We start from the raw sequence: 19,762 nt of genomic DNA, 5'->3' as shown, positions 1-19,762 counted from the left end.
CATTTTGAGACAGACGGGTAGGACCAGAAGAGAGTGGAATGATTGAAGAGTTTTTGACCGGACGAGATCCAAGTGTTTTTCTTGTGTTTAAAAAGTTTTTGGTAAACAAGTTTCAAGTGGTATTGAAGCAAGTATTTAATCCCATTATGACCCAAGAGAGAAACACTGTCCATTATGATGCGTCGGCTAGATTCCAAAATGACTTGCGACTTTTGCTAGACGAGGTTTTTTATACGCTTTGAGTCTGAGCTAGGGCTTATGGAAGCACCATGCATGTCTCAAATAATACATAACTCGTTGGCTTGGCCCAGTTAAAATTTGGTGTAACATAATCAGATTGATTAATGCAATATAAGTAGTTTCATGCATATGAACATCGAGTTGTATTAAGAAATTTCTAAGGTTTTTTCCCATGTACAAATTGTAATTACGTACGTACTCGGTGTTATGTAAGAAGGAATGGAATGTAAAAAGATGCAAGTTTGCAAAACTGGATGAATTTTCAGTTCATTCAGCACCACCATGGCCGGATTATAAACTGGGTTCTTTAAGGTATAAAGTTTCATCCACTTGACTGGTTCATATGCATACTTATGTAGGTACGAATATGTTTGTAATATTGGTTGGTGTCGCATTGCATGAATTCTTGAATTCCTTTTCATGTCGAACTTGCATGCATTTGTATATATTCCGATACCGCCGCCGCCGCCACTACTGACTGACTACTGGTAGATCAATTTGATTTTGATGGTTGTTGGGTGTCGATTGTCGATTCGATGTGGGTCATAAAATGTTTACGACGTGATCCAGGAATGTCATTATTCTTCCAACCAACAACCAGGCAATCTTGCCACTTGTCCTATTTCAGCTCTCGTAATAAATAATTTCTGTATTTGGCCAGTGAATCCCATGTCGATTTCTGGGCCAAACACTACTAAAAGTCACGGTAATGTTGTTATCTCATCTGTATGTGGAGATATACATGTACGTTTCCGAGCCATATCTACGTAGGAGCTACACGGGCAGAAGGGTAATCAAGTACAAGGGAAAGTGATGGCTTCCGTCATTCCTGAATTCGTGACGCAGATACTTGATTTTATATCCAGAGCACAAGCCCTTCATCTTTTGTAGATCGGCTGGTGCTCGGGGCGGATCTTATCTTCCGGATTATCAAAACATACTTATCCCACGCCAAGTAAATTATTTCGTACCGTATCAATTTTAGAATAGTTGAATCAAAATAAGGGATTTCTGATATCCATTTATATAAGCTGCATAATTGGTTTTTGATATATTATGCGTATATAATGATGGTTGAAATATGATAGTGTCGATACTTACGTATTTGTCATATATTTATATTTCATAAGTGTGTGGTCAGTACGTGACATTCGTGACATTTGCAAATCTAAATTATCATAGCCATAAAATCTGCATGTGTGCATTTTCGTATTATGTGTTATGTAATCCAAAATCTAATATAGTTCTTACTTAACAGGATATGCTCATAAATATTTACCTACCTACATATCTTCTCCAAGCATCGTGTTAATTCCATACGACATCGAATCTCCATATTTTTTCGTACACATGGCAAACAAAATGTACACATCTGTCGATAAATTAGAATTCACCTTTTCCTCTCCACCCATCTAGTTGAATTTTTGATTTGACACATTCGTATCTGCACCTTCGCCAAGTTTTGTCATTCATACATATACAAATATCATCAACTTGGGAAATTGTCTAAGGACTTTCATTTTTCCCGTGAAATATGTCAAATAATTGAATTACACATCACCTCTTCCCGTCTCTTTATTGTATTACTTTTCTCTCTCCTACCTCGTCGTCGTCCTGCTCCATCCATCCACCCAAGCAAAGCACCCATCCACCTCACATGCACGCTTGCTGACTGCATATGGAGCGAGCTCGGGAAAGGAGAATGAAGGGGGAAAAATTTTGATGTCGGATGTCGGTGGAAATCATCACGAAATAGAATATGGTAATCAGTTCCGTACTCAACGACTCAAGTCGTCCATTCGTGCGGTAGAGTTTTGAGTAAGTTGATGTCTAACAATGGCCGTGATGAAATTGAGATGAAAAATCGTAAGGTATGAATTTTGACAGGAGACAGTCCCGATTTTCCATTTCATTAGACCACAAGACGTGACTCTCTCCTGACTCAAGAAGTCACACACCCACCTTCCTCACACCACTTTCTCTCTCCTCCCAGCCTCTCCGTGAGCCTGGGTGGCAAGGAATTTACTGAATATTAACGAATCCTCTTCTTCTTCTTCATCTCTCCACTCACTCCATTTCTCTTCATCATTTCGTATTCTTCCACCCAATGCACAAACTTTCTTAATTACTTGCTTTATATTAATCAAAATTTAAATTTCTTTTTAATCGAGCCATGAATTGGGGCTTTGATTGCAAGTTTGTCGCCCTATTATTGAGGGATGAATGGGGCTTCGGATTTTTCAAAAATTTTATTAAGAAATGAAACATAGTAATATCGGCATATTGCTTTTTTGACTCAAGGTGTGACCGAATTGAGGTAGACTGAGAGAAAGGCGTCTTTTTTATTTAAATGGTATATAACTCGGGTCATAAAATATGCATTTTTTTTCTCCGTCTTTTTTATTATTAAGATTTTTTATTGAATTCAAGAAAGGCATCTAATATTTCATCCTGCATAATATTATTGCACAACTAAAGGGTAAATATGTACATGGGGAGAAATAAGTTGCTATAAAATTTGAAAATAGCAATACCGTCGTCCGCCGGTAGTGGTTCGTGGTTTTTTGGTCGACCATTATTATTGTACTTTGTACGTGAATAACAAGGCGACCCAATTCCTCCTCCTCCTCTTTGTGCTCGTCTTGGTAGAGGGCTGTCCCTTCTACGAGATTTGTGTAACGTACCCTTGGAATATTTAGAACTTATCGTTTGCCCCGTTGAATTATGAAAGTCGAACCGTCAACGAGGCAGAACTAACCGAATTCATATTTCATTTTGGTATCTGCATCCAAATCCAAAAGCAAACCACAGAAGAGCTCGCAATACTGGGAAACTATATATACGAACGAAATCCATATCTTTCTTCCTGGGTTCGTTCGTGCATCCACAAATCCACAATATTGGAGAGAGAGGGAGAGAGAGAGAGACAATAATAATCGTCTGGGAGGACGGGAGAGTGTAAATCCCAAAAGCCATTCGTTCATCGCTCTTCGTTGTTCAACTTTAGTGGAGAATCCCGAACCGAATCCGTTTTAGAAGATTCGTGTGTGTGTGTGTGTGTGGTGGTGCTTTCTCCGGCGGCTGGTATGCTATCCTATCCTCAATCTTACCACCCAACGAGAGCCAACATTGTCACTTCACTACTGCGATCATAGACCATGGACAGGAGGCAAGAAGAAACGTGGCTGGCGATGGTGGTCTCATCTAGTTCGTTGGTGGTTTGGTTTGGTGGGTGTTCAACCCAAGTATGACTCCTGGTGAAAGTCAGGATGTATGGGAATTATCCAACTTTCCCCAACTTTACTACTACCACTACTACCCACACACCAAAGTATGGGCGACGGGTGATGGTGTGACGACGAATGAACGAACCGACCAACCAACCAGAGAAATAACGTGTCTCCAGAATAGATTTGAATATTCGGCAGTTAAACTGGGTGGCTGTGACCTTTTTATTCTACATAATAAGGGCTGACTTGACGATATCTAGAAACAAGGGGATAGATATACTCCATATCAGCGGGATAGCATAGTTTGATTATTTAATTTTAATCTGAGCAGCACAAATTATAGACATTTTCTATTATTATTCCACTCCAAGCACTCGATATCTACGTCACACGTACTTAATACAGATTCTCGTACATCTAAATTCCACAGTATATTTCGAAATATACGTGTTTCTCTTAATAAGCCGTCCCACAAGGGCCTCTTCTCATTCTTCACAGTCAAAGTTTCCCAAGCATTCTTCGCATCCTTAACTAATAATAATTATTTGGCGTACACGATTCTACACGCACCTCGCTAATTAATCCGGCAGTGGCATTGTTTCCAAACAAAAGTTAACTCTGGTGAGTGAGTGAAGCTACACTTGCAAATACCGGCTACGGGAAATAATAATAATAATAAGCATTCCATATACAACACGACGGAACTGTGTAGCCTACACGTGCAAGAAATAACAATCAGCCTCACAGTGACCTAACCCTGTGTGAGATTTGTGTCTTTCCATCTCGCCTCCCTTTCGTGTTTGTTGTTTTATCTATCGGCTTTTGTTCCTTTGTTAGTTTTCGGTTTCGGTATCCATCTTCTCGGAATACTGCTCTTGGCTGCTGCCCTCCCGTAGCACGCTGTCCAGAAGGTTGTGCTTAAATCTGGAGAATTACTTGCCTATAAACCTCTATCTTCAGATTTAAGTTTCTTTTCGCCTCATCCTTTGTACATCACACCACACAAAAGTTGTTGTTACTACGGAGCGATTGTACATACATCCAGGTCAGTCGAGCATACATACATGTAGCCACCCATGCAATCACTACTACTTTTTATACTCCGTCCATACGTACGTACTGTTGCTGGCTGGCTCTCTTCTCCTCCTTTTGTATTGAGTAACAAGAGACCATCTCGTTACAACCACACACCATCATCACCACCACCACCACCAAATTGCACCACACAGCGTACAAGAGGCCAAAGAAAATAGAGCACAACAGGAGAAAGCAAAGTGGCAAAGGAGCGGATGGAACGAGGGGAAAGTGAAGGAAGGAAAATTAAAAATCAATAGATTTCTTGGGGATTTCTCGTCCTCTCTTAAACCCCGACTCACCTTATTTACCTTGCCGTACTCGCACTCACCTTATCTTTTGTGAGCACAAACCCACCCACCACCTCCACACCGCCACGTTTACCATTATCCATCGTCCCTCGCACTCCTTCCGCTTTTCAATTGACAGGGAACCGAGGCGAGGAGAAAATTGAACTTGCTTTTCGTCTCGTTCCTCTCCCTTTATCCGGCTCCCTCTGATCCTACGTGCGATAAGTAGGCTGAGCACATTGTTGGCACAGCGCTCCTTATTAAATTCCGGGTTAATACGAAAAGAAAATAAATACATTTCTCACAAGTATATTCATTCAGCACCACCACTGCTGAGAAATGTGGAATGCTCACCTATGGCTGAAATCCTGTACAAATTGCAGCCGACTACATCACGGGAGAAACAAGAGCACAGATGCAATTTTGATCTTATATTGTAGAGTAATAAATTACAGGGGAATCTTGTTACTCTAACTTCGTCCACATATCAATTTCTTTATATACTCGGGGAGAATGTTTTACTCCCGAATACTTAACGTGCGTAGGTATGTGAAGAGATAAAGTCAGACGAGTAGTGAATTTGCCAGGCTGCATTTGTTGGGATTCGACAGTTGGATTTATTTATATTTATTCAATGCGAATACCTTCTTCTTTTGCAGTTGGGATCGCAAATTTTTCATCCCTTTCTCTCTGCGTTGGTATGCTTTCTCCTTTGTCTAGACTTTTATACACATTACGTAACATAGAGTCCCGACGCGCATTACACTAATTTTTAAGGTGGAAGGGAAAAAAATTTGTATCTAAATCTTCATTGCATCATCACATTAAATCCTTGCTGATAAATATTATTCAATTTGAATATTTTATAAACATTCTCTAAAAATGTGGCAAGTTTTAGAACAAAAAAAATCCGCTTAATTATCTCTAAACCTTACACGCGTATGTATCTATTCGTGTTTCCTTTGTGGCGAAAATGAGTCGAAAAGAGAAGCAACAGGACCTGTGTATCTGAATAGGTAAAAAGAGTGACTGACTTTGAGCCAGATTGATATTGATATTGGATTCGTGTTTTTTTGCCACTATTACTACATATTTACATGGAGAGATACTACTACTTGCCTCGCTTTCTCCCTTTCTTGTCCTCCTCGTACTTTCAACTTTCCTTCCTGCATGATCACAATCATTTACTGCGTACCATGTACTCAACAAGAAACATACAGGATTCATCCAACCAACGAAGCGATCGACCCCTCCGGGGAATTCTCCATCAATACAATACGCAAAGCAGGGTGAAAGCAAATACAAACAATCTGAATCTGCAATGCAATCTACTCTCCGATGACAATGGCTATTTGTCTTCCACTTGTTCTGTTCAAACTTTTATTTCTATTTATTCCAACGACAGACAGCAGGAGCAGGCAGGCAGGCAGGCAGAGATGAAGGAACAACAAGAGAGGAAAACGACCAAGACAGAAGAAAGAGCGACTGGAAAATTTATTTGGGTTCTATCAAAAAGAAAAAGTTTGCATATGTTACTTTTTTCCCTACTTTCTCCTCCTCTCCCTTTCTCCGGTGGGTATTTAGCTTTGTTTGGTGGTGTGCAAACATGAAAAGTTTGCTTAAATAGAAATTTACAATGTAGAATATTGAAAGTGAAACCTTGCGGCAATCTGTAATCTTTGTGAGTCCGCTCCTCTCTGACTCGTCTTGTTTTCGGAGATTGTTGCCTGCCTGCTTCTGCTCCTTCTTCTTGCTTGGTTTGTTTAGTTGTTGGTTGGTAAAGAAGGAAATTAATTGAGAAGAGTGGCAGATAGACATGGCCAGACATCACCACCGCTCTTATCTTACCTGTCTTCTCGTCATTTCATTTGCTGCTTCTTCTTCTTCTTCTTCCTTGGGCACTTGACGTCTTACTTTATTACTTAAATAGGACTCCTATTGCTGCTGCTGCTCTTGAAGAAAGTGAGGCAAGGGAGGAATGGGTTGGTTTGTGCGACAGACGTGGAGGTGGTGGTGGCTTATTATCTCGTAAATTTATCTCATGATTTCACGAGAGATAAGTCAAATTCAACTTTGACTTGAGAACATAACCAACTTGTTTATTTGTCAGGCTGCTTAGTTAGCCGTCTATTCTATTAATTCTCCATTCTGCTCAAAGGGAAGAGATTTTAATTAAGGTGACAGCTCAACAGTTGCGTGGAGCTGATTGATTCCAGTATATTTAGAAATCTCAGAGGCCACTTTTAGTCACTGTGTTGTGCCATTAAGTATTTGAAAGGGCTGCATTATGGTTCCATCCAATCTGAAATCTGATTATGTTTCGATTTTCCTTCTACTAATTGGCTAGGATGACTAGTTGGCGTCTTTTGGGCTTTTCCGTATCCATCCAATTTATTTATGTACGTTTCTATTTATTTAGGAATCTCTCATTCCAATCCTCTTTAAGAATCATAATGTGGTAAACTGTCGTTGTTTGAATTTCCTTTGAAAAATTTCACTGATTGAGTTAATAAGTTGTCGAGAGAGGGGGAAGCTTTTCCCAGAAATTTGGTCTCATTTGACAAATAAAGCTCTTACTTTATATTTTCTCCTCTCTTTGAAAGTTAGATATTTCATCATCGTCATCTTAGCCGCTTTTCATTTCCGATTTTTATCTTTTGACAAAAACTAGCATATATTACACGTAATCTTTCATAATAAGACGTGAAATAAAAAAAGCCAGCATTAAATTCAAAATTCAATGCTGCCTTATTATGACTAGATTTATTCACGTGGGATTTGTACTTACTCCATTGTAAAAGAGCATATAAAAAGTAAGCAGCTTTCTCCACCGTCGTCATCCTCCTCCCTTAAACTAAACTCTCTCTTTCTCAACCAGCCAGCATTTTTTCTCTCTTTTTTACCAGAAAAGGAGAAAAGTTTATTTGGTTTGGCTGCTTCCACTGCTGGACCGGTTGAAGATTGGAGATATTTTCCGCGATATTAGATAAAGATAAAAAAGAATGGTGCATCTCCCGCAACTTTTACTGGGGAAGCTCTTTAACTTTGTAACTTTCGTTATAAGCAAATGTTGGTTTGGTTTTGGCTGTTTTCTTCAGACAAGAAGAAGGCAAGAAAGTAAGAGGATTCCTCCTTCTCAACAAACTGATGCTTGATCTATGGCCACCACCACCACCACCACCACTCACTACTCCCTCTTCACTTTACTTTACTTAGACACAATCACAATTTGCTGGCTGGATGGTGGTGGTAACAGTTGTTATTGGGATGGGAATATTGAACATCTGAAGAAAAACTGAAAAGTTCTCAGGAGCGGAGAAAGTAAAGATTTAAAGATAAGTGGACTGACAGCAGTTGCACTTCAATTCTTCGTCTCCTCTCTGCCCCTTTCGCCATACTTTCTCTCCTTGCCTCGCTCCCTATTTTTGGCTCACTCCGAAGCAGCAGTACGTTAGGATCGGCCAAACAGCAGATGCTGTTGTATTGAAGAACAAGAGAGATGAAAAAATTGGCTACATCATATAATACAAATCGGCTGCTGAAGACAACTTGTACAATATAATAGACAAGTTTGCATATGAATATCTACTTGGAATCAATTTCAAGTCGGGATTTGATCCTTGGAAGAAAATTCATTAAGACATTTTGTTGGTGAATCTGTTCGGAAAAGTCAAAAGTCACAAAGAGTTTAAAATAAATTACGAAAACTGTCATCCAACTTTGAGAAGGGAAGGAGAAGGAAGCAATAATCTAATAATTTTATCAGCCCTCTCACTCACGAGATATATTCCACACCATGTTAAATCATGCTGCTCTTCTTTGAGACATTGTCAATTTGTTGAAAATTTACATGGATTACTTTCACCTGCCTTTGATGTACATAACTTTGACTGGCTGGTGCGCCTGATGTTGCTGGTCTTGCTGATAAGCTGTGAAATATTCATTGATTTTAAGACAGGTGGCTGGAAACTCTACTCTCGTTTTGGCATTTTGGGAATAAAATACTTGAGGTGAGACAGGAAATTGTTTGTGAATTCTATCCAGCCCGGCCAAAGTGAGTGGAGATATGCATGCATGTACACGATACGGAGAAAGCAAAGGTGCTGCTGCTGCTGCTGCTGGTGCCGCGAGTTTCTCTCTCCTGACACGATGAAAGATGGGTCATATTACTCTGTGCTTGGTTTAGTGCCTCCTTTTACAGGCAGACAATGACGTCAGGAGAGCTTTCACTGCCAGAGCAAAAATACAACCTGTCATAGAATTCGTCGTTACACGAGCGGCCACTCTTTTTCCTTTCTTCCAATTTAAAGCAATCCAACTTTACATAATTTATTTAAGAATTTGTCAGATCACGATATCTCAATGGGCAGGTGATCCCGTCCAATTGAATCCTACAACGGGACAGACTTTCTGCTCATTCCTTTTACGATTTCACCTGCCTATACATATGCACGTACATATGTACATATCTACACGCCAGCCAGGAATGCGATGATGGCAGTAGTGCCCTTGTTTTCCTTCCCCTTCGTCTCTCTGACTCTGACTATGTAACCATTCTCAACTAGCGTCATCATCATCTTATCTCATTCCATCTCATTGTGCTAATAACACGTTTTCTCCTCTCTGCCTCCTCCGAAACACTCCAACTCGGCATGTGTACCTACTTTTAGAGGGGAAAAAGACGAGCGAGAAGTACAACTGACTGACGGATGGTGGACAGGTTACACAATTGCTACACAATTCATTTACCTTTAGGGCTGCTCTTCTTCCTCTTATTTTCTTGACGTGCTTGTTTACTCCTCATTTCATTTCTTCCCCTTCATTCCACTTCATCCACCAACGGCTAAAAAACTTTTCACCTTTGAATAAAATTCTTTTGCCTGAAAAAATTTGGCAATTTAAAAAGTTGCCAACTTTTAAACTACTTGTTCACCTTTTCTTGAACAAAATAAAATTAAAATAAGGGCCTCACTTTGGATGGGAGAAGAGGTCAAAAGTTTTAAAAATAGACTTTCTCCATATGCGTGGATACATAGACATGCTTGGATGATGATGGGGCTTTTTTCTTGTGTTCAATGAATCCCTTGACTTTGCTTTTTTCCTCTCTTCGTGCTATCGGAAGTGTATTAAATGTTGGAAAAGATTCAGGAAGTAGGAAACATAAGAGAAGGAGAGGAGGAGGAGGAGGAGGAAGAAGAGTTTTCTTAGTTAAGACGGGTTGCTTAACTAAGTACCAATAAAAGTAATAAAGGAGGACATTCCCAAAAAAGTCTGTTTAAAAATGTGGAGGTAAGGATCATCCACAATGTTTTTGGGCAAGTTGGTCGTGGAGTTGGTCACACTGATGATTTGACACATTAAATGGACCTCGTACTTGACTCAACTTGACTTCACTACTGCCACCCAGCAAAAAATATTTGGGGACAAAATTGAGCCAAATCTCGGATTGGAACTAATCGAACCAAGCAAGGAACAAGGAGAAGAAGGGCTTCTTGTGCCTCTCTCTCTCCTCTTGTGGACAGAGATTGTCTCCCTTATTTTTTGCCTTTATCATCTTTTTTATCATTTTGATGAAGAGTCGGCTGCTCTGCTCTCTCTTGTTTGCGACGACCAAAGTTGGCTTATCGGTTGAGACCATTCAAGCGGGTACGAAGACGCGAAGAAGTAAAAGATATTATTAACATTGTCTTCTCCAATTCTGGTCGATACTTGTCCAACCAGGTTCGATGACCGAATTGACGCGAAAATGTCAATATATCAAATTGCGTAATGCCAATAAGTATATATTCTGTAACTAAAAGCAAAGAGTTAATGATTATTAATCAAGACTCAATATATGTATGCACGTAGATGGCCATTGTTCCGCGAATATGCTTGGTTATATGTAATTTTAACCCCGTCAAAAAAAATAAATGCGATAAATAATTTGAAAACATAATGGTATCTTTGCAAAAATAATTAAAATTAACCAACTTGTATTGAGGTTAACACATTTCCTCGCCAAAAACCTTGGCACAGACTCCCCTTGCCTGAAAAGCTATTATTTGTCAAATTTTGTGCAAATAAAAAGTTCCGCGTATATCCCACATAAATTCCAACACAAAGTTTTGTATGCCCCACATTGAATCAGGCTGTATGGTAGAGAACAAGTGAGAATAAATATAAGCCGACCGTGGGAACTCAATCTCGGTCTCAAATGCTCGCGGTGCTTATGGGGGTTGCTCTCGTTAGTTGATTGTACATGGAATGAAAGTGTGACGTGAAAGCAACAAAACATCCCATTTTGTTGTGGCCAGACCTCGTTGAAAACTGATTCACCCCACACACGCAAGCAATCGAGATTGATAAATAATTCTACACAAAGCACCCAAAAAACGAGATGCTCATTTATAGAGTGACGGAATTAATGGTGGCAAATGTATACGTACGTACACACACAGGATAACACTTACATTGGAACGACTGAATCCCACAAATAGTACGCAAATGGTGGGAAATAATCAAATAATGCACTAAAAGAGTTGAGATGGTGAACCACTTTTTTTACTAAACGCATCGAACTCATGATTTGTACTTGTTGGCTGACGAAGCATCGTGATTGAATAAATCAGATGACGACGGCAACGACTAGGACGAGGACGAGTCGTCGTCGTCGTTTGTAGCCTTGGTGTCACCCGCTATCGCAAAGTCAGCTCGTGCTGCTCTTCGTCGTCAACCGCTTTCTCTTTTCTTTCCATGATATATGAATGGGTTGGGAAAACGCCAAGAAAAATGGGCAAATGTCTTCTTTACGGTGAACCCCGTGCTTACTGACTCAACTCTCAGGAGAAAGAGGAGGAGGAGATGAGACGACGGTGTCAAAATAGGAAACAGACATTGCATCCAATAAGATAATCGGCCCACTGCTCATATTTATATAATTCTAGTTTTTCTTTCCATTTCTTAAAAAAATTGTTTCCTTGAACCGATAATATTGGTTTAATTTCTTCGCATATCGTTATAATAATGTTTATTTGTATTGTGTTACAGATTTCCTGGCAGAGAATTCCCCCAGTGGGAGGATCAACAATGGAGACTTAGTACTTTCAAATTGTGGATCTTATTACCACGACCTTTCCGGAAAAATGGAGTTGTGACGTTTGTAAACATTAGAATTACTCAAATTACCTAGACAATTAAGAGTATGACTTGTTAAAAGTGGGTGAAAGCAGTGATACACAAGTACCTTATTGATACCTGGCCACACAAACCTCTCCTCTCAACCCGATCAAGTCACCAACCAATTTCCCCAATTGACCCTCACCTTACCTCATCTAAGAAAAAAACAAGTGCTCATCTGAAATCAACATGGGATCAGCTGGTGTAAGTTTTTGAAACCTTAAACGTGATGTTAAACCTTAAACGTCCTACATGTGCTTGCTTGTTATACATAAATTGCTTATTTATACCGTTACTGTTTACTTTATTCTACGTGATTGTAGTCTGATTATAAAGCAATTTCCACCACATGAAAAGTTGCATGATGTGTAAGTGTCAAAAGAGAAAGTCTCATACATTGGAATGTTTTTTTCTTGGTTTCCTCTTCGTTTGTATGGCCCAAGAAGAGGGATGAAGGGCAGGTGTACTTTTAATCACACTAATGGCACACCATGTTCTGGTTTAGTGGTTCTCTCATTTACGAAGAACATCGTGGTGACATATATTTCGTGCAGAAAGGGGGAGAAAGTAGCAAGGAAACGTATTTATACTGCTGCTACTACCTCTCCCTGTACGTCCGTATGTGATGTAAGTAAGTACTGGTGGTGGGAAAGGAGTGCAATAAGGGTAATAATAAGGTTCAACTATTCGGTTCAACTAAACCAAAACCACAGCCAAAGTCTGTGGGGTTTTTAGGGAAGAGAGCTCCGAAGTAAGTTAGCGAGTTGGTCGGGTGGTTGGTTGGTTTGGTTGGTTGGTATCTTATTCCTTGGCCTTTTTAAGAGGATTCATTCCCCATTGTGAGTTTGGTCTCGTGGCAAAACGTGTTCTGAATCCGGTCTTCACTTTCTCTTACTTGTTCCATACAAGCAAAACCAATATCCTACCCATGTCACCCAGGGGCGTAACCTGGCTAGACGATAATATTAAGAAATTACTTTGAAACTGAGGCCAAATTAATTTGAAAATGTGAATTTTTACACGGCTTATATTCCACCCAGGGAGGAAGTGGAAGGTAAAATAATGATACACTAAGAAGTTCCGCAACCACGGCGTGAAATGAAACAGTATTCTCGGAGAGTGTGACTAGTCGACGAGAAGTCTTACTTCAGGAGGAGGAAGAAGAAGAGAAAGTAAGTGGAGGAGAGAATTAGAGCCAAATGAAGTCTATTCTTTGTGTGCTTAAGTAACTTTCCCAGTTTCCACTACCACCGCGAAGAAGACGACGACGACTACCTCCCTTCCTCCTCCTCTACTTAATTCTTCCTGTTGAAGAATAAGCCGGGCATGAAAGAAGGGTCGTCTTCATCGTCATCGTCCTATCTTCATCAAATTCGGAACACTTGGTGATCCAGCCAACAACGCCTACACAATGAGGTGATGGTGTAGCCCGTCCTGGTCTCAGTTTCCAGTTAGCAGTCAGTCGTACAGGATAGGAAAATATTTTAATCCGCCAATTCCTCCAGCTTAATTTTTTTGACTGAAAATATTTGTATAAAGAAAAACAGAAAAAGCTAGATATTATTCATTTATTGGGTTCAGGCAGTCACTACAACTTGTTATTTTTTACAAGACAAGTTTTCTTGCTGGGAAGAGATTTGTTTAGCTTTAGTAACCAAAATGAGCTGACTTTTTGGAATCTAAATTATCACCGGGTCGTCCAAGTTCATTCTCGTCTTCCTCAATCTCATCCTGGTTGGCAAGTAGTGGAAATCCAGTTGCAGAATTCAGTAGGAAAGTTCTTGAGAGGGAGAAAGTGAGTGGTGTGTGTGTAGTGGTATCTGTCTCCCTCTCTGCCTCTTGTTAACGAAGTATGGAAGAACCACTCCACTTTCTCAAATCTTAAAATCCCAAAGTGAAAGTGAGCAACTTCAACTTCTTAACTAATCTGCAAGTAAGCAGAGTGGAAATAGGAGACAGGGACGACAGGGGAAAGTAAACGGAAAAGAAGCACTAGTAGAGGAATCCAGTATACACAATGGTCGGATGGCGATGGAGGGAGCGCATACATATGTATATCAAACGATGGACTTGTATTATTTAGCTTGGCTCACTGACAGACTTGAAGTTACACGATTCGTCGTTTTCTCAAAGTGCAAATCCTCGGAAACAAATTTCTCAAGAGTAGTAGGACACACACACCAGCATCAAGTTGGAAACTTATAAGTAAAACTAAACCACTACTACATTCTGTAATTTGTATACGTACGTATCCGAGCATCTGGACAAAAAATGTATAAAGAAAATAATGTCGTGTATACGTATTTATGTACAGACACATTTACTGTTCGGTTGTCGAGTCCTTCTGACGGATTCCATTTCTTTGAGGATTAAAAATATTCCGCTTTTGTTATACATACCGTCGCATGAGAGATGCTTGAGTTTTTACAAATTGAAAAAATTTCTCAACCTTTTCTGAGATAAGTAAGTAAGATAAAGAAAAAAAGCAAAATTGCACTGCATATAATTTCGCAATTTTATTATTATTATTTCTTGGTCATGAGTTCCATGCGCATGAAAACCCCCTCCTGCAGTATGTCTATATTGGGATGATCAAATGAATAAATGAATTATGTAACAAATTGAAAATGTGGCAAAACTCTGTATTCCTTCTTCTTCCTGCTACTGCTCCTTCTTCACGGTACGATTTCATCTGGACCCGACCACTGCCGCATCGCCCTCATCACCATCATCCATCCCCAGGTCAAAGAGAAAAGGAAACGGGATGAGTGCGAAACTTTCTACATAAATTCTTCAACTTCTTCTTCTATCTTTCTCGGCAACAATAATACTTTCTCCTTCCAAAAAGATGACGATTTAGAGTACACTTGTAATGAAAATGGACAAGTAGATTTGGACCTGGTCAATACCAAAAAGTGTGACGAGTGCTGTAGTGTTGTTTGTGGAGAAGAACTATGTGGATGTTATACAGCGGTTGGGCAGGAAGCCATGGAAGTAGTAGTAGTGCCACACCCACCACCAACGTTCCAACCCCAAGTAAACGAACTAGTTCCCTTCTCTCTGGTCAAGGTAGTAGCACAGCCATCGGTGGTGGAACCAATAAAGCCGAGGATGCTGATGACGAGTGTGGCGATGAAAGCAATGGTGAGTCCAAAAATACATACGTAATTCTTAAACATGAAGTTTATGCCTGTGGGATATTTTTCCTTCTGACCACTCTTTGTCAACTCGGTCTCCAGCAGAACCTACTACAGGGTCGAAATATTGGCTTATCTGACTGAGTTTGTATCTTATAAATAAATTGCAGGATTTCTCTTATGACAACAACTCCAACAAAATTCAGAAATCGGGGCGGAGTGCGACCTCCTCCAAATGAACAACAACGTCGCCCCGACCCCCGGTTCACAACAGGTTAAAAAATGGAATAAATGAGCCACGCCCACCAGCGACAGAAGTGATCTTACACAAATGTTGCCTCACTTTTCGCAGGGGACCAACGGGGTGCACAACCACCAAAGTCATCACCCTGCATACGCTACAATCCTTCGCACAAACTCGCAACACTCCGCAATAGGTGGTCAGGGCGGTGGAGGTGGTGCCGGTCACCACACCCTCGGCGTCGTCGGCGGCGGTGGTGGTGGTAGCGGCGGACCCTCTGCTCACTATTTTAGGCCCATTGCTCATCCCCATGGCATTTATACTGGGAGACCCCACGATGACTTTGATATCACCTCAGACTCTGATGCCATCTCCTCACCCACCTCGTCCATCATCGGCCCCCCTCCCATCCCCCCAGGGATGGTGGGAGGTGGAGGAAGACCACCTTCACCGCCCCATCACCTCCTCTCCTACCCAAATGGGGGCCCTCAACCACCCTCAGGGGCTCCTAACCCTCCCGGTAATACAGATACATTTGCCTTAAGGTGAACATTTTTTTGCAGTGTGCTTATATTTATGGCTTCTGGGTTTGTTAGGTTTCCACACCATTTACAGCCCCACCGCCCAATCGGGAAGTGGTCCACTCCGATTTGATGAATCCTCGTTCCTTGGGACCTCAGACGCCTGTTCATCACCTGAGACCGGAAGGTAGGAATCGCTTTTACAAAAACATTCAAATTTTTACTTATGTAATTCCACGTTTTCCAACCAGTCTTCCGCGATCGGCCAAGCTGACCAAACGCAAAAGACCTCCACGACCGCCTCCAAGAAGACTTAAGAGTGAAGACTATACACTGCAAGAAGAGGAGAGAAGGGATCACCACATCGAGGATGATGATGATCCCCACCTCCGTCATCTTATAGCCAGGTTGTGCACACTCCATTTATTTATCTGTCCATCTATTTTTACTCTATTCAAATGCCAGACAATGCTCCATCAAGTCTTCGTAACAAGAAAACTTTAAACTCATCTCTTTGATTTTTTTGTCAAGCTACAAATTTAATCATGCAATAGCAATAAGTAAAAAAAAATGGAGCTCCTCAAATTTCCAGCAGTGATCTAGAAGTCAGACACGCTATAAGTACTTCCATATAGGTCTAATCCCAAACAAAGCAATTTATCACGGTCGAGCGAGCAAGTAGTTGGATGTCGTCCCGTTGTGTCGTCGCTCCTTTTGCTAAAATCCTGAAATACGATTGATCTCTGACATTTGAATGTTGAATTAGATCAAGTAGAGCACAACAACAACGGAGCACATACAACAATAACAACCTAACACCTATAACAAATAAACAAGAAAGGTGAAAGTTGGTGAGAGAGAGTGATCGTTAAATATCACACGTCAAACTTTCTCCCTTCATCACTTTCACCCTCGAATGAAGCAATAACAACCCAATAATATTATTTATCAGTAACATTATTATGATAACTAACAATATCTAGTAGCAGTTTTCTCGCTCGTTAAAATATTTTCCTTCAATTTCAAACTTGACAATTCCAATGAAATCCGTACACTTATTTATCTTTGGTTGAGCAACCAGCTCGATAAGGTGGTTCCTTGCGCAAGAAATTGTTTATTTGTCGGTCTCTGTGTACATACGTATATGTGCATGAGTACATATGTCGGAATAAACTGCGCCTCCAATCGCCACATATTTGCTTAATGTAACTTTCTCTTCCGTGTCACCCACCAATTTCGGTGTGTGTTACTCTGCCACCACGCTTTTAAACCTCCCCAAATTTATCAAAGTTTAATGAGAAGCCCAAACAAATCCGTGTACCTCTCCTTTCACTGAATGAGATGAAACAATGTTCAGTCAGAGATTGCCGTTTACGTGAAGCAAACCACAAAACCAAACCTAAGCAAACAGCTTACAATCAGTGAACCGCTGCTGTACAAACTGTATTTAGATTGGATCAACACAAACCCTGCTTTCTATGCGCGGCTCCACTGTTATTATTATCATTTGGTTTTGGTGGTAAGGGATCGAAGGAGGATTAGTAATAGTCGTTCGTGGTTGGCAAGTAAGAGGAGAATGAAATCAATCCTCGTTTGGAGAACACGATGGTGATGATATGTGGTTGAGACAGGAATTTATGTATCCTTCCCTCCGTATGATTTCATCCATTGATTCCTGAAATTCAGAAATTGGGAACCACCACCATATATCGGATAGGAATCGATTAGCTATAAAATTCATTCATCTCTCCCATTTTCGTAATAGGATACGTAGATCACTTTACTGGTGACAAAGAAGGTATGGAATAAAATAAATTGGAATGGAGCTCAATACTCATGGCCCACCCATACCATTTATTCACTCCTCCATCCAGCTCATGGGAGAAAGTAACACCACTTTTTTTGGAGATGGCAGTTTTGTTCTGTGTGTCGTCGTCGTCGTCGTCGTCATTCCAGAATTCTGTTGGTTGACTTTCTCTCTGGTTTCTTTCTCTTTTGTCCAGTTCACGGCACACAGAAGAAGACAGAATATCCAGCAGTAGCAGCAGGACGGGTGGCAGTACTTTCTTCTTTTCGCCTTGTGTCCGCCGCAGAATAGTGTGAAATACGGAAGGAGGTTTATAAATTACCCGGTTTCTGGCCTGCCTGCTATCCACTCCATTCTATAAAAATCTATTTGAGATTCTGACCACCTTCTTTTTTCTCAATTGCCTATTTTTTGTCCTCGTGGGGTCAACCTCCAAGTCTGAAATACATAGTCGCAAGTAGGATACATAACAGAGAGCTTCAGAGCGAGGGGAGGCAGACGGAGGAGGTTCTGTTGGGTGAGCAAGCACTTTTTCTTGTGGGATGATGATGCCGATGACGCGACGGCGGCGAGGAAATTTCTCTATCGTTATAATCCCACCGGAATTTATAACAGAATAATGATAGAAGTTGGATATTGGTTTGTGGTGGTGAAAACATCTCCAAGGTCCGCGATGATGATCCACCAACCAACAAAACCGCAGTGCACTTGACCAGAAAAATCCTATTCCATTCCTCGTCGTCCTATCACCATCGTCATGATGGTGATCCACTTCAATTCAACTCGTTCGCTAAATATACGTCGTGCGAAAGGATGGACGACGTCTGTGGCACAAACTAATAAAATTAAAATTAATGAGGTAGTTTTTAGCTTGGCAGTGTAAATCATTTTAGGTCTGTGTTGTATGGTTCAATAGGTTTCGTGTCCAGCTTAAAAACCTCTCCAGTGCAGTATTTATCAGAGAGCTATGGCGCAGACGGACCTAAATATGGCTAAAAAATTCGACCATGCACATTATCCAATACAGTTGATGCCCACTATTCATACTTCTACATATGTACATTACTTATATATAATCTTGGCTACGTGGAAATTCGACTTGTGGGTCCAATCGCAGCAAGGAATTTGGTTTTTGCTGGCTTATCTCTTCATCCTCCAATTCCTTGCTTACTTTGCGTTAACAGCGATTCATCCATAAATGTAGTGGTGGCAGGTCAACATTTATTATCTTCTCAGACCGGTAGTACATAGTACCACCAGCTCAATACACGTACATATGCACATACATTCGTAACGTCAGGAGAGAGAAGCACATACCTACACTTGGTCGAGTCAGCATTTTAATACCGTTTCCCTCCTGAGGGTTGTGTCGACATTTTTATAATGAGAGTGCTGGTTGTTTATTCTCGCGCAGGTCGCATAAAAAAGACGAGCTGTATATTAAGGTCAAAGTTGAATTCGTCAGAAAATTGGTTCAAAGAAAGCAGAAAATACATATAAAGCAATCAAGGGTAAACCTCACCTCAACAACAACAATAGTAAATGAATTCTTTGGTCTCCTCCCGAAATAGGAGTCTTCTTCTGTAAAGAATCAATTACACCAGTGACTGAGCATTGTATAAGGTCGTCGTCGTCCTCGTATATACTCGTTCGCATACATATCACATTACAAGCACCCACGATACGCCATCAATGGGACAAATCCTCCCTGCATTGCATTATCCATCTCTCATCTCTCTCTCCCACATCCAAAGGTTCTACTTTCACTCGGAGAAAGTTTCATCTTTCTCACCACAACCGAAACCACCACCACCACCACGCAAACCAGGTGTAACTACAGTGTCCCATGTACATACATACGTCCTAGATACTATTACAACACTAGATCAAGTTTCTTGCTCACTTTCACTTATTGTGTTTTGGCCACAAGCACACATACATCATCCTCGCCACCGCCACCGCCACCAGTGTCCCGCTGATTTTGGTCAGATCCATCTTCCCCGACGGAAAAGGGATAACTCTGTCAATGCGTGATTTCTTTGGTGAGTGAGAAACGCCAGACCC

The 19,762-nt window shown here is 40.7% G+C and overlaps 1 protein-coding gene across 7 annotated transcripts in view; it reads left to right on the top strand.

Annotated features, from left to right (window-relative positions):
• Positions 1-19,762, top strand: part of LOC110846029 (glucose transporter type 1) — a 52,550-nt gene that overhangs the window by 9,663 nt on the left and 23,125 nt on the right. For 5 of the 7 annotated variants that reach the window (XM_035849660.1, XM_022092630.2, XM_035849663.1 and 2 more), the window contains exons 2-7: positions 11,864-12,196; positions 14,735-15,136; positions 15,300-15,403; positions 15,482-15,890; positions 15,967-16,078; positions 16,143-16,298. In XM_035849660.1, the coding sequence (XP_035705553.1) occupies positions 15,365-15,403; positions 15,482-15,890; positions 15,967-16,078; positions 16,143-16,298 (716 nt within the window). In that variant the 5' untranslated portion in view covers positions 11,864-12,196; positions 14,735-15,136; positions 15,300-15,364. The remainder of the gene's footprint in view (positions 1-11,863; positions 12,197-14,734; positions 15,137-15,299; positions 15,404-15,481; positions 15,891-15,966; positions 16,079-16,142; positions 16,299-19,762) is intronic. The other 2 variants (XM_035849662.1, XM_035849661.1) reach the window with 2 other exon arrangements.

This window comes from Folsomia candida, unplaced genomic scaffold, assembly GCF_002217175.1.
Source record: "Folsomia candida strain VU population unplaced genomic scaffold, ASM221717v1 Fcan01_Sc003, whole genome shotgun sequence".
In the NCBI taxonomy this organism is placed as follows: Eukaryota; Metazoa; Arthropoda; class Collembola; order Entomobryomorpha; family Isotomidae; genus Folsomia; species Folsomia candida.
The sequence above is the reverse complement of the archived record's forward strand: the minus strand, read 5'-3'. Positions and strand labels throughout refer to the sequence as shown.